Source organism: Falco biarmicus, chromosome 16 (genome assembly GCF_023638135.1).
Source record: "Falco biarmicus isolate bFalBia1 chromosome 16, bFalBia1.pri, whole genome shotgun sequence".
NCBI classification, from domain to species: domain Eukaryota; kingdom Metazoa; phylum Chordata; class Aves; order Falconiformes; family Falconidae; genus Falco; species Falco biarmicus.
The window spans coordinates 1,494,439-1,512,165 of NC_079303.1; the positions used below are offsets into that span (position 1 = coordinate 1,494,439).

General features: G+C 49.5%; 1 protein-coding gene across 1 annotated transcript; it reads right to left on the reverse strand.

The window, feature by feature from the left end:
- Positions 1-898: 898 nt before the first annotated feature.
- TIMM17A (translocase of inner mitochondrial membrane 17A) lies at positions 899-13,393 on the reverse strand. Its single transcript, XM_056361588.1, has 6 exons — positions 13,284-13,393; positions 8,655-8,754; positions 6,821-6,884; positions 5,384-5,512; positions 3,749-3,859; positions 899-2,425 (listed from the first exon to the last, which is right to left on the reverse strand). Exons 1-6 carry the CDS (start codon positions 13,307-13,309, stop codon positions 2,355-2,357), a joined length of 501 nt encoding a protein of 166 aa, XP_056217563.1. The 5' UTR covers positions 13,310-13,393; the 3' UTR covers positions 899-2,354.
- Between the last annotated feature and the right edge of the window lie 4,334 nt (positions 13,394-17,727).

Below are 17,727 nucleotides of genomic sequence, written 5' to 3' on the forward strand. Positions count from 1 at the left end.
AAAACACAGGAAACTCTTGGGTGTTGCAGCGATGACGGGGCAGGAAACCCTTCCCTGGCTGGGCGATACGCCGCGGGGCAGCGGGACCTGCTGCCTTCCCTCCTGGGATCGACACTGCTGGTCAAAAAACACTACAGCCTGGCTGGTGTGCGGGGAGGGAGGCATGATGCCCTAAATCGGAGGCTTCTCCTCATGGAGAAGCACGTGAGAGTGACCAGTACAGACAGGCAAGGGGGATTAGGTGGCAGAAGCTGAGCTGAGTAAAGCCCCCCCTCGGGCAGCTGAAGCCTGTTACCTCCCTGAGGGGGGAGCGCCTGGCAGGGCCACCACAGCCCCTGTGCCAGAGCTTGTCACCAGGGGCACATGTCCCTGTGACGCCTGGCAGGTGGGGAGCGGCTGCTGCTGCGGGAAGGCTCGTGTGGTGGTCTGTCTGAGCTGCTTGGATGTGGCCCAGCTCTGGGGACCACGAAGGCAGGGCCTGGATGGAGCCCCCAGGGTGGGGGCAGCAGGTTCTTCTGTGGCAGATCAACCTACAGCAGCTCCTGCACACCCCGTGCCCCGCTCCCAGGCGAAGCGCTGGCGGGAGAGGTCACCCCATGTTCCAGGCTGCTGCTTGAACATGGGCCAGTGGCTCGGCTGAGTCATCTCCCCCCACAGCAAGCCCCTAAGGACAGTTCGGTGGTGGAAGAACAAAACCCTGGAGCTGCACGCACCTCTGAACAATGCCAGTGCTCTAATCCTACAGGAAAACATCTGGTGCTTTAACACGCAGATTTGGATGCACAGGGGAGGCTCCACAGTTCCCCAAGTGTAATTGTCCCTCAAAGACCAGACTCATCTACTCTGCAGTTGGGGTGTCAACTCAGAACAGACGAAAGCACAAGCTGAGTGACACAAATCAAGAAAATTATCTTTAAAATTCGCCCGAGGAACCAAGTAAGCGGCAAAGCAAGACAAGCCTTCACGCACACAGCTTTTGTGCCTAAGGTTTTTGAAAATTACATACCAGCAGCAACTATATGAAACAGTAAGGTACCAGAGACGCAAGCCCCAGCAGTCCTGGAGCAGTTCTAGGACAGGCAGGGAGTGAAAACCGGATGACAGGACGTAGGAGATGGTCAGGATCTTGCACTTGCATGCATGCTTTGTACAACCCTAATTCACGCCTCTGCCAACCACTACTGGGACCACTTCTGTGTTATTCTCATCCTCCTCCTGCCACATGGGTCTGACCGAGTTTCCTGACAGAGTGCAGAGATCAAGCTCCTTCCCGGGCAGAGGGAAAGCCATGAAGCTGCTCAGATGACTAAATGTTACTCAAGTCTTTTTGAATATGGATATTCCATCAGGAATTGCCAGCAAGCAATAGTAGTAACAACAGAAAACCTCACTGGGTATGTTTTTTTTAACACCTAGCAAATACAGCCTCCACAACTGGAGTTTAAGAACAAAAACATGGAGCAGATGTTTTAATCGCGCTTAGGACTGGATCCGAGGTGACAAGGCAGCAGGCTGTGCTGGCAGCACGCATGCAGGTGCAATGCTTCACCCTCCAGCCCCACAGCCCTACATGTTTTCTGTTCGGGGCTCCTACATGTCTCCCTGCACAGTCCTAGAAGGGGAAACTCCCTGCAGTATCCCCTTTGGAGGCGCTGCAAAAGCCGCGGCAAGCGCCAGCAGAAGTGAAGAATTCGTTTGCTGCCACCTCTTGCTAAAAGGGGCCCAAAGCCTTGCGGGTTAAGGGGAAGGCAGAGGCACGCTGCAGCCTCCGGATCCACAAAAGGCCAATTCTGCTTTAACCAAAGAACTTAGGCTGCATGGCAGTAGCACAGAAAACAAAGCAGGGCATGGAAATACGTATTGCTGGAAGTAGTTCTCACTGGTTTGCACATTCTCCCAATAACATTCACTTTAGGAATGTAAAACTGCATGTAGATGAACTCTTTTTTCCTTAAGCTGAAATAAGAGTAGTAACCTAAATCCGATGGGTAAGAGGCTAAACTCCAGCTGCGCTCACTGTGGATGGTCAATGGCACATCCCAGAGAAGACTCCACAGACTTTCGCTTCAGTCCATGTCCAAAGGATGACAAGACTCCATTTAGTCCTTGTCTAAAACCTCCGTGTATTCTATCAGACATGTATTAACGTTACAGCAATGGAATCTATCATGAATAAATAGATTTGTCATCTTCTAAAAGTTCTCCTGCACAGCTTTACACTGAAAAGTGCTGAAGGTCCTCTTGGCATGGTTTGGGTAAGAGACTACCACTGGTGTAAAGACATACCGCACCTTGGTCCTCCAGCATTTTAAATTACAGCTCAGGTACAGTGTGAACTAGGAGAATGAGGATAATCACTGGTATTGCCTGTAGTCGCCAAACGGAGAGGGCTGCAGCTGCGAGGGGTCTTCTGATATCTGAGGGCCTGCAAACAAGGCAAGAGAAAACAGGCAAATAGTAAATACCAAAAGGCAAGAGATTCCTCCTACTAACAGCACGAAACACATTCACAGCTGTTTTGTTTATATAAAACCCTTTTAAAACTAAGGAAGCCACTAACAAGACTTTACATTTAATTTGTTTTCATTGAAAAAAGTTCAAGAGCTTTATGCATTGACAAGAACCTTAGCCCAACAAGGACCGTATTTTTATCTCCTTTACTAAGGGGGAAATGAATCAGAGCAGCGAGATGGAAACCTTCTCAGTCACCTAAAGGAGCGGAGACCTGTGCCTTACTGCCCTCCAGCTGAACCTGGCCACTCGGTAAAGGTTTACCCGCGGTAACTTGCCTGACAATAAAGCGAGGCAGTGAAACGGAACGGATCACTGTGGAGTCAGCTTCTCTTACTGACGTTCTACTGGAGGGAAGCAATACGCTTCCTGCATGCCAATTTTAGAGAGGATAAATTGTAACGGACAGATGATACTCCTCCTCTAAAGCAGATTAATTTTAAAATGTCTTTGTATTAAGGACAGAAATTGTTATAATTTAGACCCAACAAAGAACATCAGTGAACAAGCCTGAGAGAGGAAGCCTCTCAGGAATTTGTGGCTTGCTACTAATCCTTTCAACAATGTGGTTTTATCTGTATTCCTCCCAAAACAGGGTGGGGAGACAGAGGTATTAAGTATTTTACACAGGCAAGTATTTACACAGATGATTACCAGCTCAGCTAACTGACACCTCAACTTGTGTTTCACTTAGGAAAAAAAAAAGGGATTTAGTTTTTGAAGCAGTTTAGAAAAAAAAAAAAACATTTAGAAAAAACAAAACATTACTCTTGGAAATCTTTTATCTGTATCAGCCTGCTGATCTTTTATCACTTCATTTAAACCAGGGTTACCCACACACTTGCAGGCAGACCACAGCCAGCCCGCCAGAACCATCCTTCCTGCCCCACAGCTAGCTGCTTGCTATTCCCTCAGACCTGTTGTGTCACCCACCACTGACTAAAATACTGTTGCCACCACCTGACCGGTTGCGTGGCCGCCTCAGGGGACAGAAGACATGGACAGCAGGGACACCCCTGCTTGCAGCCAGGCAGCCTCCAGTCACCCAGTGGGAAGGAGCTGATGATACTCTTGTGTCACCAGCAACGTGCGGCTCCTCCTTGACTTTCTCAGCCTTAGAAGCTGGCAACTGGCAGAGCGGATTTACTCTGTTGTAGGGGTGCTGACTGGAAGAGGTGCATTAGTAAAGACCACATTAAAAAAGCCTTGCAATGCCACAGCCTGATGGTTCCTTTACCGTTTGGAAACTGTGTGGAGGCAAATCTTGTTAACAGAATACCAGCTCCTTCAATTAAAGCTAGGAGAATTCCTCCCATCGCAGCAGATCCGACCATGGCAACAGGTCCATCTAAAAATAAAAAGCACAAAACACTTTTTACTTCTCTGGTGCATGACTTTGCATATAGCTCTCCTTAGTCATAATCTCTCCCATAAGAAGGCTCAGCAGCAGTGATTTTGCATCCATTAAGCCTCATCAGCATCATCAATAAAAAGATAATTAGTGGGCAACTCCCTGCCCCCCTGAGAAACAAAGGCACACCGGTAATGTTTGAGAACACAGAATCATAGAATCATTCAGGTTGGAAAAGACCTTTACGATCATCAGGCCAACCACCAACCCAGCACTGCCGAGCGCATCACTAAACCATGTCCCTAAGCACCGTATCTGCTCGTCTTTTAAATCCCTCCAGGGATGGTAACCCCACCGCCTCCCTGAGCAGCCTGTTGCTGTGCTTGACCACCCTTTCAGTGAAGAAATTTTTCCTAATATCCAACCTAAACCTCCCCTGGTGCAACTTGAGGCCGTTTCCTCTCGTCCTATCACTTGTTCCTTGGGAGAAGAGATGGATACCCACCTCGCTACAGCCTCCCGGCCGGCAGCTGTAGGGAGCCATGAGGGCCCCCCCGAGCCGCCTCCTCTCCAGGCTGAACCCCCCCAGTTCCCCCAGCCGCTCCTCAGAGCGCTTGTGCCCCAGCCCCTGCCCCAGCCCCGCTGCCCGGCTCTGGACATGCTCCAGCATCTCTACATCCCTCTTGAAGAGGGGCCCAAAGTTATCTTCCACACGCTCCAGGATCTTCCTGGACTGTTTCCTCTCTGCTGTACTGTATTTCCAGCAGACACCTGCTAAGCTGAAGTCCTCCAGGAGAACAAGGGCTAGCAATTGTGAGACTTCTCCCAGTTGTTGCCAGAATATTATCATCTGCCTCTTCACCCTGGCTGGGTGGTCTGTAACAGACTCTCACCATGACATCTGCCTTGGTGGCCTTCCTTCTGACTCTTACCCATGAACACTCAACCCAAGCACCATCGTCAAGCTGTAGACAATCAACACACTCCCCGACACACAGAGCTACACCACCGCCTCTCCTTCCCTGCCCATCCCTTCTGAAGAGTTTACAGCCACCCACTGCGGCACTCCAGAGTTATCCCACCACGTTTCTGTGACAGCAACTGTGCCAGAGCTTTCCTGCTACACAAGGGCTTCCAGCTCCTCCAGTCTGGTGCCCGTGCTGTGGGGAACGGGGTAATGGGACTTCAGCTGGGCTATTGATCCTGCCACCTTTTTGTGGGGAGAAGCTGTAATTCCTACGTGACCACTCTCAGAAACCTTTCCATGGCTCCTAACACATCAATAACCCTCGTGTCTTTGCTGCCACAAGGATTTCTACCCACTATTGCCACTGAGACAGCAGCCTGAAGGACCTCCATCTTATTACTTTCATAAGCACAGGACAAAAGTTTCAGATTATCTTTCAGTTTCTCTGAAAAAGTAAATTCCAATTTGGGTATCACAGACTTCCTTCACTATCATGGTGAGAACTGTACATTTAGAGCACAGAAGTTTCTTAACTGTTATCCTCAGTTTCTTACTTCTTGCAGCTAAAATGGCTCCAGTTAGGGCTCCGCTTGTGATTGAATTCCATGGATCTTCCTTCCCTCTCATTCTGACCATACTGCAGTCAATCATGGAGAAGAGACCCCCCCAGACAGCAAAGCTACCTGTTCAAAAATAAACAAAAAACAGCTTACAGAAAGCAGACAAGCCCGCAACGCTGCAGCTATATAATCAGAGATGATGTAGTATTAGTGCACTTGCTTTCAGACATGGAAGCATATGCAAACTCCCAAACATCAGTTAAAATCAATATTAAGAAAAATTCCCAGCTTGCCAGATGACACATATATTACACATACACACATTCTATATATAAACTCACTAATTTATATTTAATGACAGAAATCAAACAGTGATTATAATAGAACTTCTACCCTAATAAAGCCAGATTAGCTCAGGGAACTTTCACATTTTTCACTTTTTAAACGTATTTCCTCACAAAGAATGATGCAGAGTAATTTCACACCTTATCCTAGTGCTGCTCCCAGCACCAGTCAGTACTGTACGGCAGATACAACGAGAATGCAACAGTTTGCAGAATGCAAACACTGAAGTCTTTTAACAACAAGGTGTATTATAAATTAAAAGAAATACTGATCTCCAGACTCATTTGGGGAAAAGTATTTAGAGTAAGTTCACCCCTCCCTAATTTGAGGTGTCTTACTGCCTTATACCAGTTTAAGAACCAGTAAAAACCAGGAGGTGGGATTCTTCTCTCCGCACAGTCCCCACAGGCTGCAGCCACAGAGCCTCTTCAGCCCATGGCCCCAATTTCTTTAAGCAGTTCTGCTGCAGCTGATGTTTCCGTGCTCCACACCACTCTCCCATTTTCTCCTTCCGTCATGTATTAACTCAATCTGCCCCTCAGAATGGCACAAAGGCAGAGAGCAATGCGCGACCACAGCATGACCTTTAAGAGGTCATAACGTCACTTTGAATCAAACTGCAGGGTTGCGATTTTTAGACTTTTATGTGCAAAATTCAGTTCACAAACATGACTGAAATTCACCTGGCTGACCCCAGGGGAACAATGTGAAATCCTACCCAGACCCACCCATCCTTTTCATTTTTTCTCCAAGGTTGATCATTTCTTTTAATGAGTCCATTTTGTTTATTTTAAAACCCTGCAGACAATGCACAGGCTCCCAGGCAGCTCTGCACTGAGCTGGTTAAAATATGACACAATTATTAAACCTGGCTTATCACTCCATGAACGCAAGCATGTTTCCTCCACACTACGCTGACTCTGGATGCATTAGGACCATATTTACTCATTGCTCGGACTAACAAACACCACTGTAACACAGCTGGCCCACAGCTCGGGTGTCACTGCACCTGTACCTCGTTATATTCCCAAACTCAGTTATCTACCAACAGCCAACTGACTGCAACACCACCACAAAATTAATTACCTCCCAGTTGTGGAGCTCTTGTTTTAATAGCTGTCAAACTTCCCCGCAGCCGGTGGTTTACACCCTACAATAAAAGAGATATGACCATTAAAAATAACAGAGTCAGGTCTTACAGCCAATCTGACTGTATATAGCATAACTTGCCACCGGCCCAATGTATTTCTATGCACTCTCAGCAGCTGTGATCAACCAGCAGAAATTGCATTTTACACATTAATCACTCCCTTACGTTATATCTGTCAACTACAGAAACGAATTACAGCCATCAGGCATTAATTTGAGTTCAAAGTTTGTTTGAGTGGCCTAGCGGGGATTGAACGAGTCATTTAAAGGAATTCTTCTAGCCAGATCAGCATATTTATTTTCCACATGTATCGTTTCTTTGTTCCTATCTGATGCCCAGGCCCTTGGCACAGTTTGCACACAGGACACCAGCGGAGCAAAGAGCAGCAGCAGGTGCAGGTAACCACAAGGAGGAGACTCTGTCCATGGAGAAAGGGAAAACCACCCAGAGGAAGAGTGCCACTGGGCTGCATTAGAGGAACCCTGCATGCTTATCCCATTTCCACCAGTACTTCATCTGGTTTACTAACCACCTCACCCCTACTGCAGATGCCCACAGACCAGGAGCAGTGAGCTGGCAGCACCAATCTCACTAGTTGTCCCAAATTCAGTCATTCCTGCTGGTCAGGTGGAGTATTTAGTCCTTGTCCCATCAGCTCAGCCTCAGTAGCTAAGAGAAGCAAGCAATTCAGCTTCTGAATGTGGTGCTGAGCCTTCCAGAGTCTAACACTAAACCTGCCACCCAGGACCCCACAGGATCACAGCTACGTATTTTCCCACGCTTTAAGAAGATTTAAAGAATATACACCCAAGTTTTATTTTTGATACAAGCACTCAGAAGTGTGGACAGGTTTATTTAATAAGTCTTAAGCAAAATTAAGAATGTAGTTAAGCATATAATCCTCTCCAACTCAACTGTCCAGGACCTCACTAGTTTGGAAACAGATATTTATTTACAAACCTTACCTCAAACTGATGGCTTATTAAGCGTCACATAGTGACATCAAATATTACTCAATAAAACCCCCTTTTATATGAAGCCAGAGAAACGTTTTAAAGCAAATACTCAAGTAGAAATTGTATCTTATTTTTGCAAATGTCTCTACAACAGGTTTATAGTCTACATTTTGCAGCAGAAATCCTGAAAGCGAAAACCGACTCGCATCAGCTAAACTTCAACTTTCACGTTTACGCACACTTCTGCATTTAAACAAAACCTATCAAGAAAATTCAGTTAATAAAACCTGTTAATAAATAAGTAAGAGATTAATTAAAGAAACAAATAACCTCTAATATAAATCTGAAGGAGAAAAAGATTCTTCCTTTGAGTCTTTCCATTTCTTAAAAGAAAGGGAGAGGGGAAGACCAGAAGAGGAAGAACAGCCCAGGCTTCACATCTTTACATGCCGACAAAAGCAAAGGCAGATCGGCTGAGACGGACACATTCTGCTGCGCCCTCCACTTCCCCATCCTGAGGGAAATGTCCCTCAGCAAGGGAGGGCAGCCAGCTGCCAGCATCCCACTGCTGCCATCTGATCAAACAGGGGGAAGCAGCACTCCTACTGAAAAGAGGAAGGGCCCCTGTGGAGCCTGAACCATTCACTAAACATTGTACCCTCCTGGTTTGGATTAGTGACATGCAGGCCATTAATCAGTCCCACACACTGCACAGGGACTACTCCTCCTTTACCCTCGGCTGGCCAGATGCACTGTTGATGGACAGAAGAAGCAGGACTGCACTCTGAACACACTCTCAGATGATTTTACTTACCACTGGGGAATTTCTGAACCCCTTGATAGCTTGGAAAATGCCACCTCCTATTGCTCCCATTGTGAAAGCACCTCCGCAGTCATCTACTATCCTCCAGGGACTAGAAGGAAAAATAAAAGATGAAAATACTAAATTCCATCATGTTAAACTGTGCAAGTAACTGTAACGGATCCACCACTCATGCACTGAGTGTAGCTGGAGTGCAAATCAAGCCTGCAGCTGTATCGTCTCATATCTACTTGCTGAGCAGACATCAACAGAACACATGTACAAGTAATATTACAGTAAAACAAACTCAACCTTTGCGAGGGTCTGCCAGCCCACCTCCCCGGAGTGGCAAGTATCACATATACAGAAGAACCATCTGAACTCCTCACATAAGGCAGCGACAGTATTTCCATCACGGAAAATTTCTCCAGCTCTGTCCTACTTATGTAAATAGCTTTAAATTTACTGTTCTCATTCTTGTCTTGACCTACAGAAAACTTAAGTGGCAAATTCAGTGAGACTCAGTTCTCAGCTGGCACAGAACACCGCTTTCCTGAATTAGTCATGCTTTTCATTAGTTCTGGTTATTTAAATGAGAGACTTCAAAGTCATCTTTTGTTAACCTGCAAAGGTTTTCCCTGACGCATCCTTGATCTCTGAAGTTCATTCAAACAAAGCACAGATCCAGTCAGAAGGCCACAATTCCTGCCTCCAAGGACACGGAGCATCGAATATTTCCAAGCAGTGAGCAAAGGCTTTGCAAGAGAAAGAGCACCCTCCTCACAGCAAACACTTTCAACACCAGTGAGATGAGCTTTAATTTGAGGTTCAAAACCGCTTGCCAAGCACCACAGCCCTGTAACTCTCTGCCACTAAACTGAACTCCTCAACCAGGTGAGCACCAACCTGCTATTAACCTCTGTTGCCACTGCTGGTAATTTTGAAGCATAAAATAACAAAGTTATTTTGTTCCTTTGATCTTATACCAAAATCTTACAACAGAAGCCAAGCAGTCAGGTGATTATAACTCCTGCACTGTCAATGATCAGAAAACAAAAACCAGAGTGTAACAACACGCAGGGTCACAAAAGTGGAGACTATGGCAAGCTCAGTGTTCACACCAGCAAATCACAGATAGGAGCATCCATGGGCATTTCTGATTTCACTCTGAATTTCATGTTTCTGTTCCTGAGGATTCCCTACAGCATCCAGCTCCTGCACAGGAGAATACATTATCAGTGACCCGTTTTGAATCTGCCACAGATTTTCTACTTCACAGAATATGCTAAGGCTCTTCTGCTGTAAAGAGTGAAAAACATCATTGCTTTTCCCTAGATCCCTTGCTGTACTACATATTTTGTCACGAGGTGTCTTTTTTTCTTCCTGAAAAAAATGTCTAAAATTTGCAGTCCCTCCTCCTACATGTTCTGCCAGGCTGCTCACTTTCATGACCTACTTCTGAATCCCTCCCTGCCTCTGCAGTCGCTTTAATGAGAGCACGTAGCCAGCTCTGCACGCCTTCTCAACGAAGGCAAACTCTTTGTACACGTGGCATTATTCTGCTTGCTTTGCTTTTGCACGTTGGCATCACCTGGTTGTTCCAAATGCACCAGATCCCCACCCAAATATCACTACTGACCTGTGACAGTGACATCCAGGTCCCAACCCCACCCTGCTTCAGGAAACAGTAGGAGGACTGTACCTTATCTCACCATATAACCCCCTTCTTTTTCATTGCCTTGCCTGTAACATGCTTTCATCTCATACTCCTTACAAATCCCCTCTAGATTTGACTAAATTAAATAATTTAGCTCCACTTCACATTTTATTTTCCTTCCCCTATTTCCTGATGTTTAATGATCAGGAAAAGGTTACAGGCACACTGTTGTCAGAGATGCAAAGATGAAAAGCGACAAAGTCTTTCTTCTCAGGGTTTTTTTTTGTTGTTGTTGTTTTGTTCTTCTCCACATCTCCTGTCCAGATTTTGATCTATTCTGTTATGAATAAAACATCTCATTACAACTCCCTTCCTTCATAAACTTGCTAACAGTGATCTTGTTAAAAGGCTTTCTGGAAATCTAAATAGATTATGTAAAGTGGTCTTCCTTTACCCACAAGGTCAAATAATTCCTATTCAGAAAATCATGACTGTTCTTTACAAAAGCTTCGTTAATTAGACCCCAATCATGGAATGCTTTCTTAGTTTTTTTCCATCTTTAACCTTGCTTCAGATGTCAAGCTCATTAGCTTTGGGGTTCATAATTCTCCTTTTAAGCTATCCTCCAAGCCTTCACAGGAGCAGCTTTTAAATGAGAAAACATCTTTGATACCAGCACAGCCACGTCCTGTGTCAGCTCCTTTGAACTCCCAGAAAGACGCCGAGTGCCTCTGAAAGCTGACACAATACACCCCCCAACCCCTGGCAGTGCTTGACCTTGGCAGAGGAAAGAATCAGAAGAGAATAAAAGAGATTACTCCATTATTAATTTGGCACTTATCTACAAGCTTAATGTTACTGTTGTTTCCCTGACTTTAAGGGAAGCCCTCACAGTAGGAAAACGATGTGCTCACTGCTACACGAAAGATAAGGTCAAATTCCTACTCCCAATGGCAACCGAGATCGCTTAGAGATGAGGAGAGCAAGGGCCACAGCTTTGCTTACGCCAGGGCTCTGGGGCAGCCACATACCAGCTCGACTGATCAGAGACCGAGGATTCCCCACACCTCAGACGGTGCCCAGAGGGAGCTGCAAGGCCTTACAGCACATCCCAAAAGGATGGCAGGGCCAGCGGAGCAAGGAGAGCTGGCAGGCGCTACGCCAGCTCTCATGGCCCGCGAGCCAAGGCCCTCGCTTAGAGGGGGGGCTCTACAAAGCCGATGAGGGGGCTGGAGCATCTCCCTTGTGAGGACAGGCTGCGAGAGCTGGGGCTGTTCAGCCTGGAGAAGACTGAGAGGGATCTTACCGACGTCTACAAAGAGCTTAAGGGCCAGTGTCAGGAGGACGGGGCCAGGCTCTTTTCAGTGGTGCCCAGGGACAGGGGCAACGGGCACAAACTGCAGCACAGGGAGCTCCACCTGAATATGAGGTAAAACCTTCCTCTGAGGGTGACAGAGCGCTGGAACAGGCTGCCAAGAGATGTCGTGGAGTCTCCTCTGGAGACATTCAAAACCCGCCTGGACGCAATCCTGCGCAACCTGATCTAGGTGAACCTGCTTTAGCACAGGGGGTTGGACTAGCTGATCTCCAGAGGTCCCTTCCAACCCCAGCCACGCTGTGATTCTGAATCGCCTCTCCAAGCCCCACGTCTGCCTGCAGCTCTCCTAACGGCCCATGAACCACGAGAGCCAGAGGCCACCGCGTTTTAAATAAACAAAGCTGCCTTTTCTCAGCACTGATGATTCAGCAGGGTGCCAGCCTGACACCAGCTCTGCTGCAGAAGGGGCAGCACTTCACCCTCACCAGACACGCCAGCCTGAACAGCCTGACCTCCGCCTCCCCGGCCATGCCCAGCACAGACAAGACTAAGCAATGACCCTGCTTCTAACGAAGGAGACTGAGATGCTAATTACAGCCAGGTCCTACAGTGTCACTTCCCAGTGATATCACACTGCTCCCAGAAACAGCAGATCCTGGGGACTGACACCCTCCACATCGCTGGGGCGGTGGGGAGAGACCAGGGCAACCAGCAGCAAAACAGGACAAAGTGGTGTGGGGCACCCAACAGCCCCCCGACACCTTAGCAGCAAAATGTCCTTATCGCATGACCTTACTAAAGGGAGAACGAGATTACCTAGGGCCCACAGCAACCAATAAATAAATAAAATTTGCTTTGCTAATGTCCTTAACTTTGCGCAGTAGAATGGTGGAACTAACATTTATGGAGAAACTTAAAATGTGGCAGCAGAGCAACGCACAAAGCTTTGGGAAAAGCCTTGAGAACGGCCACGGGTCCCTGCTTGCAGAGGCGAGCAGAACACTGCATACTTAATCTTGAACCCAGCCTTTCGTCTAAATGCTTTGTTGCTACAAAGAAAACAAATTAAACTGCAACCAAGGTGCTGTGACCGTTTACAATGGCACTGCTGGAATGTAATGGGAGTTGAGATACCACTGGTGAGGTGGCCTGCACGGCGGGGGACCTGGGGCCGGGGGGGGCCTGGGGCCGGGGGGGGCCTGGGCCAGCCGGTGCATTCCCGCCTCACGGAAGCGGGGGAAGGAGAAGGGCAGAGGCATCGGGGGCGGCGGAGGTGGGTCGTGTGCCCAGGCCCTGCGCCCCCAGAGGCCCAGCAGCGGCGCAGGCCGCAAGGCCTACCCACCACGCCGCTACCTCACCCCTTCAGGGAAACCCCAGTGGGTTCGGTGCCAGCGGGGCTTTACCCGCCCAGGCCCCCGGGCTCCCCGAGTCCCCTGCCCCCGGGCCCCGGCCAGGCCCTCGCAGCCACCCACCTCGGGCCGGCCCTCGGGCCGGCCTCCCCCTTAGCAGAGCCCCGCCAAGGTCACCCACACCCACAATCCCCCCCGCCGCCGCCAGGGCGCGGCCTCGGGAGCGCCCTCCCCGCTCCCCCCGCCGGCCCCCCGCCCCCGGGAGCCCGCCGGTGCCCGGTGCCGCCACGCTCGCCGCCGGGCCGCGGGCCGCTCACCAGGGCTCCCGCGCGTACTCCTCCATCTTGGCAGGCGCCGCCGCCCTCACCCGCCTTCCCGCCGCGCGATTGGCTCGCCGCCCCCGTGCGCCGCCAATGGGGGCGGAGGGCGGGACTTGGGCGGAGGTGTCTGCGCATGCGCATGCCCCCTTCGCCCCGCCCCGCGGTGTCCGCAGCCCTGAGGAGCCGTGAGGGAGGGCCGGGGCCTCTCCATCTGCTGGGCCTGCCCTGCCCGCCCCCCTCCCGCCCTCCTCCGGGGCAGCCATCGGCCTGTGCCGCTGTGCGAGGGGAGAGGGCGCTTCGGCGGGGCTGGCCGCACAGGGCCCTGGGAGCGCTGCCCGGGGTGCCCGGTGGGTGCGGGTAGGGGCCTGCGGGGCGTCGGTGAGGCCTCTGGTGGGGCTGGGCCCAGGCCTAGGCCGCGGCGGTCTGGCAAAGGCCTGGAACAGGGCAGCTTGTGCTCTCTAATAAGTAGTGCCCGTGCTAAAAGTGTGAGCAAATCCATGGGGCAGGGGTCGGCTTGGCGATCCTGAAGGCAACTGTAAACACTCCTGCAGGAAGTGCTGTGAGCGCCCTGGAAGCGGGTGCAGAGGAGCCCAGTGGTGCCCAGCTGAATGGGAGGAGGGCGCCTGCGTGGTGATAGAGGGGTCAGTGCAGGGCGACATGCCTGCACCAAGGGTGTCCATCCCACTGGAGCTGCTGAGGCAGTCCAGTGCAGCATCCACCTCACTCCTTGTGCCCCTGGATCAACGGGGCTGTCCTCAAGGTGGCCCTGGGGATGCTCCTGTGGGCCAGGCAGCATGGGTGAGAGCTGGGCTTTGAGGTCCCTGCTCAAGAGACGGTGCCTGCGAGTGGGCAGTTTTCCAGAGAGGCTGGGAAGGCAGAGCTGAAAACCCAAGAATTAGTCTCTTGTGCTAGCAGTGAATGCCAGGGCAGCCTACAAAGCCTCCAGAGTCTTTCCCCACATGTTCACAAGTGCTCCAAGTTGTAAATTGCTTATTCTTTTCACACTCCTAATTTAACCTTACACTATGCTCTCTTGTAAGGGTGGTAAATCATTCTGTTCAAACAGGCGATGCAGATTGCATGCCAAGGCACTTAAGTGCTCTAATAAATCATGGGCTGAAGCAACGGAAAGGAACTGGAATGCTCCACCTGCTTTAATCTGCTGTTTTCAAAGGCTTTTAAAGACTCCTTGTAATTGTAAGCCTTCGTGATCTGAGTGTGACAATGGCACGTTTGTCCTTATTTAAGGCAGGATGGGAGCAGGGGGTGATGCAGTAATGGAGATTACCAGAAGGTGGTATTGTGGCTTCTACTTTGGCCAAGGAGAGGAGATGGGAAGAGTGAAAAATCTCAGCATTGTCCCAGCTGGTGGAGCCTGGGAGACAACCTCTCTGCTCCCATGTCCACTGTTACTGCTGCGACTGGTCCCACGCTGGTCTGACCCTTCTTAGGGTGGCGATTTCTTGCAGTAGCTCTTGTTCTTTCCCCTAAAGAGTGGCAGGTTATTTCTATCAGGCTGAATGATCATTCTGGCCATCCCTTTCAACTTGTGAAACCCCCTGCTGAGCCCCTGTGGTGCTTGAGCTTCAGTGGCCAGAGTCACCAAAGGGGCCTCCAGTGCTGGTGTACCAGCAGGCTGCTGGTAAAGGTGCTCAAGGGCTTTCTGGGGATTTCTGAATTTCCCTGCGAGCAGGAGTTGGTTCCTTTCCCAATATATAATGTCTTCTCCACGCTTCCCTCACTCTCGTGAGCAGGTGTGTTGCAGAGGGAGGTTTTGGGTGAAGTTGCAGTTGGGTTTTGGAGAGAATTGGTTTCTCTCACTGTCCATGGGACCAGAGCAGCTGCCTGTCACAGCTGGGCAGGGAGATGTTGCTTTCTCAAAGAACATCTTATAAAATGAAAAAGGTTCGGTGTTTTTAACCTTTCTTCCTGCAGACTCTGAAGGAAAAGGAAATAAAACAGATCAGAAAAATCCATCCCATTTTCAGTTGATCTTTATCAGCTAATAGGAGAAAATAAAGGTAGGTGGATGCTCCTAGGCCGGGGCATGGAAAGCTTTCCCAGCTCAGCCAGAGACCTGGTACATGTGCCTGGAAAAGCTACTTAACCTGACTCTGCCTCAGTTCCTCATCTCTAAGACGTGGCTAATCATGTTGCTGTGTTTCAAAAGCATGTTGTGCAGAAATACTCATTAGTGCCTCCAAGGTGGCCAGTTGCTATGGAGATGGGGATCCTGATAAATGCAGAGACTGAGGGAGCCTCGGCAGAGATGCAGAGCTGCTGGGAGCTCCTCTGCGCCAAACTGCATCATACCGCACCACGCTGACCTGCCTGGCACAGCCCCAAAGAGCCAGCATCAAGCCCACGGTGGCTGGAGCTGCCTGCGTGCAAGGCCCAGGGTCCCCAGGCTCATCCCCAGCCGCTGGTGGCCCATGAAGGAGCAGCCAGTGCAGACATATCCAGAGCTCCTCTTATTCTGGGGTGAAAACAGTAGATTTTCTTTCAGTGTTTTCTTTCTTACAGCACCTGTGGAATATGGTGCAGTCACAGCCGTACTCATCCCCATGTAAAAAGAGACGTGACAGCCAAGATGAATTGCAGTAAAACCATCCACTATAAACCCCAAGTTTAGGGTGACCCCTGCTTCTCTCACAGCTTTTCTGCTAATGAAGGAGTATTTCTTTGCAAAGCTCTGACTCTGTGTTACCTCGGCGTAGCCAGCTCTGCAGCTCAGTGGAGCAGAGCCTGGCAGGCAGGGACTCCCAAATCAGGGAAGGATGTGTCATACTTCAGGAGAAACTCAGAGCCTCCCAGGTCACCTTTACAGCTTCTTAGAGAGCTCAGTGTCTGGTGCTTCTCATCACTGGAGTCAGGATTCAGGAACAAAACAGAGACCATATCAAGGTGTTGATAGTGATTTTATTCTGTTGAAAACTGATTTACAATGCAGGAAAGAGTTGTGAAGGAAAGACAGGCAGACAGAAAGACAATTCTAGGGTTTGCTCACCGGTAGAAAGTTTCTTTCTCTGTTTTAGTGTTGCAGATTGGCCCTGGGACTGTCCACATACCCTGTCCCTGGAGCCAGGGGTGGCACACCCGAGGAAGCTTGGATCTTTCCCAGAAGAGGGAGACACACAGCTATGATTCCTCTCTACCGATTTTTTTGTGCCCTCTCCAGTTGGGAACTGAGCTTCCAGTTCATTACTTACCTCTTACAGGCACTTGGTGACTGAGCACAGCAACACCGCATGGGAACAGCAGGCGTTTGGCCTTTTTGTCCATCCCCAGACTGTTAACTCAAATTTCTCTTCCAGAAGACATAGTATTAAAACATTTTGAACCATGTATCCTGAAAAGCAGACAGACAGCACGTTAGAGAGGTTCAGGGCTGTAGTAAGGTGGAACAAGACACTCATTTGGCTTCTTCGGCCGAAGAGAGCACCAGGTAGACACTGATATGCTACATTCACTCTGGTTCCTGTTGCCTTCAGTGGCAGTTTTGGGGTGAGGGAAGGATAAGAGTCTGACTGGGGTGCAGCCAGACGAAGGAGAAGGGGATGGCTGTGTCCCTCCTAGTCCTTGGTGCAAGTGAGCACCAAGATGAGGGTCATGATATCAGGGAGATAGAAGCAATGGGGTGAAGCGAGATGAAATTCAGCGCAGCAATGTTTAAGGTTATGCGCTTGGAAACTTAAAACCAACAGTTTCTTCTACAATCTGGAAAAAATCTCAGTCGTGCTGGTGAATCATAGGAAGGATATGAGCGGGAGCTGGGCGCTGTGATGCCGGAGATAAATGAAATCCTAGACTGCAACAAAGAATGTACATTTCCCATCAAGATGGGGTATGTCTAGTTTGTAGCACAAGGCATTGGGAGGCTCACCTGGAGCACCCTCTGCCTGTGTTCAGGATGGGATCTGAGCCAGGGAGACAGGCAGAGAAGGTGATTAGGCTGGCAAGGAAAATCTTACAAGGGCTTATTTTACTGGAGAAGATGAAAGGGCTGCTTGCTTGAACTAGCAAAGAGAGAGGCCTGAGAGCAGGCAGTAAATATGAGGAGGATGAAGAAGAAAGGATGAAGTTGGCAGCATAACAAACAGGTACAAAATGCTGTGCATGGGGTAAAGCTGCCCTGAAACCTAGAGAGAAGAGCCTACCCGCCTCCATCCCTCTGGGAGAATTTGCTGGTGCCAGTAAGCTTTATGGATTAGGTTGATGGAAAGTAGGTGCCTCCAACCAAAGCCCAGGCTTAGGGCACTGCCTGAACCAGACGCAGGAGAGACTCAGGAATTTAGTCTGTGCAGGAGGGACGTCTCTGGGGCTTGGCGGGGTAAGTGGGTTGTGATGAAGAGCAGCTGCAGAAACACCTCTGCAGAGGACGGGAAGCAGCAGAAGCTCTCCTAAAGCGACTCGGGGACAGTGCTGGGATCAGACTTCGCAG

What these genes read in the sequence shown, in the direction of transcription:
- TIMM17A (XM_056361588.1), bottom strand. Translation starts at nt 13,309, where the DNA reads ATGGAGGAGTACGCGCGGGAGCCCTG. An exon ending in GAGTACGCGCGGGAGCCCTG is followed by an intron (nt 8,755 to 13,283) that starts GTGAGCGGCCCG and finishes TTTTCCTTCTAG; the next exon opens with TCCCTGGAGGATAGTAGATG. An exon ending in AGCCATTTTAGCTGCAAGAA is followed by an intron (nt 3,860 to 5,383) that starts GTAAGAAACTGA and finishes TTTTATTTTTAG; the next exon opens with ATGGACCTGTTGCCATGGTC.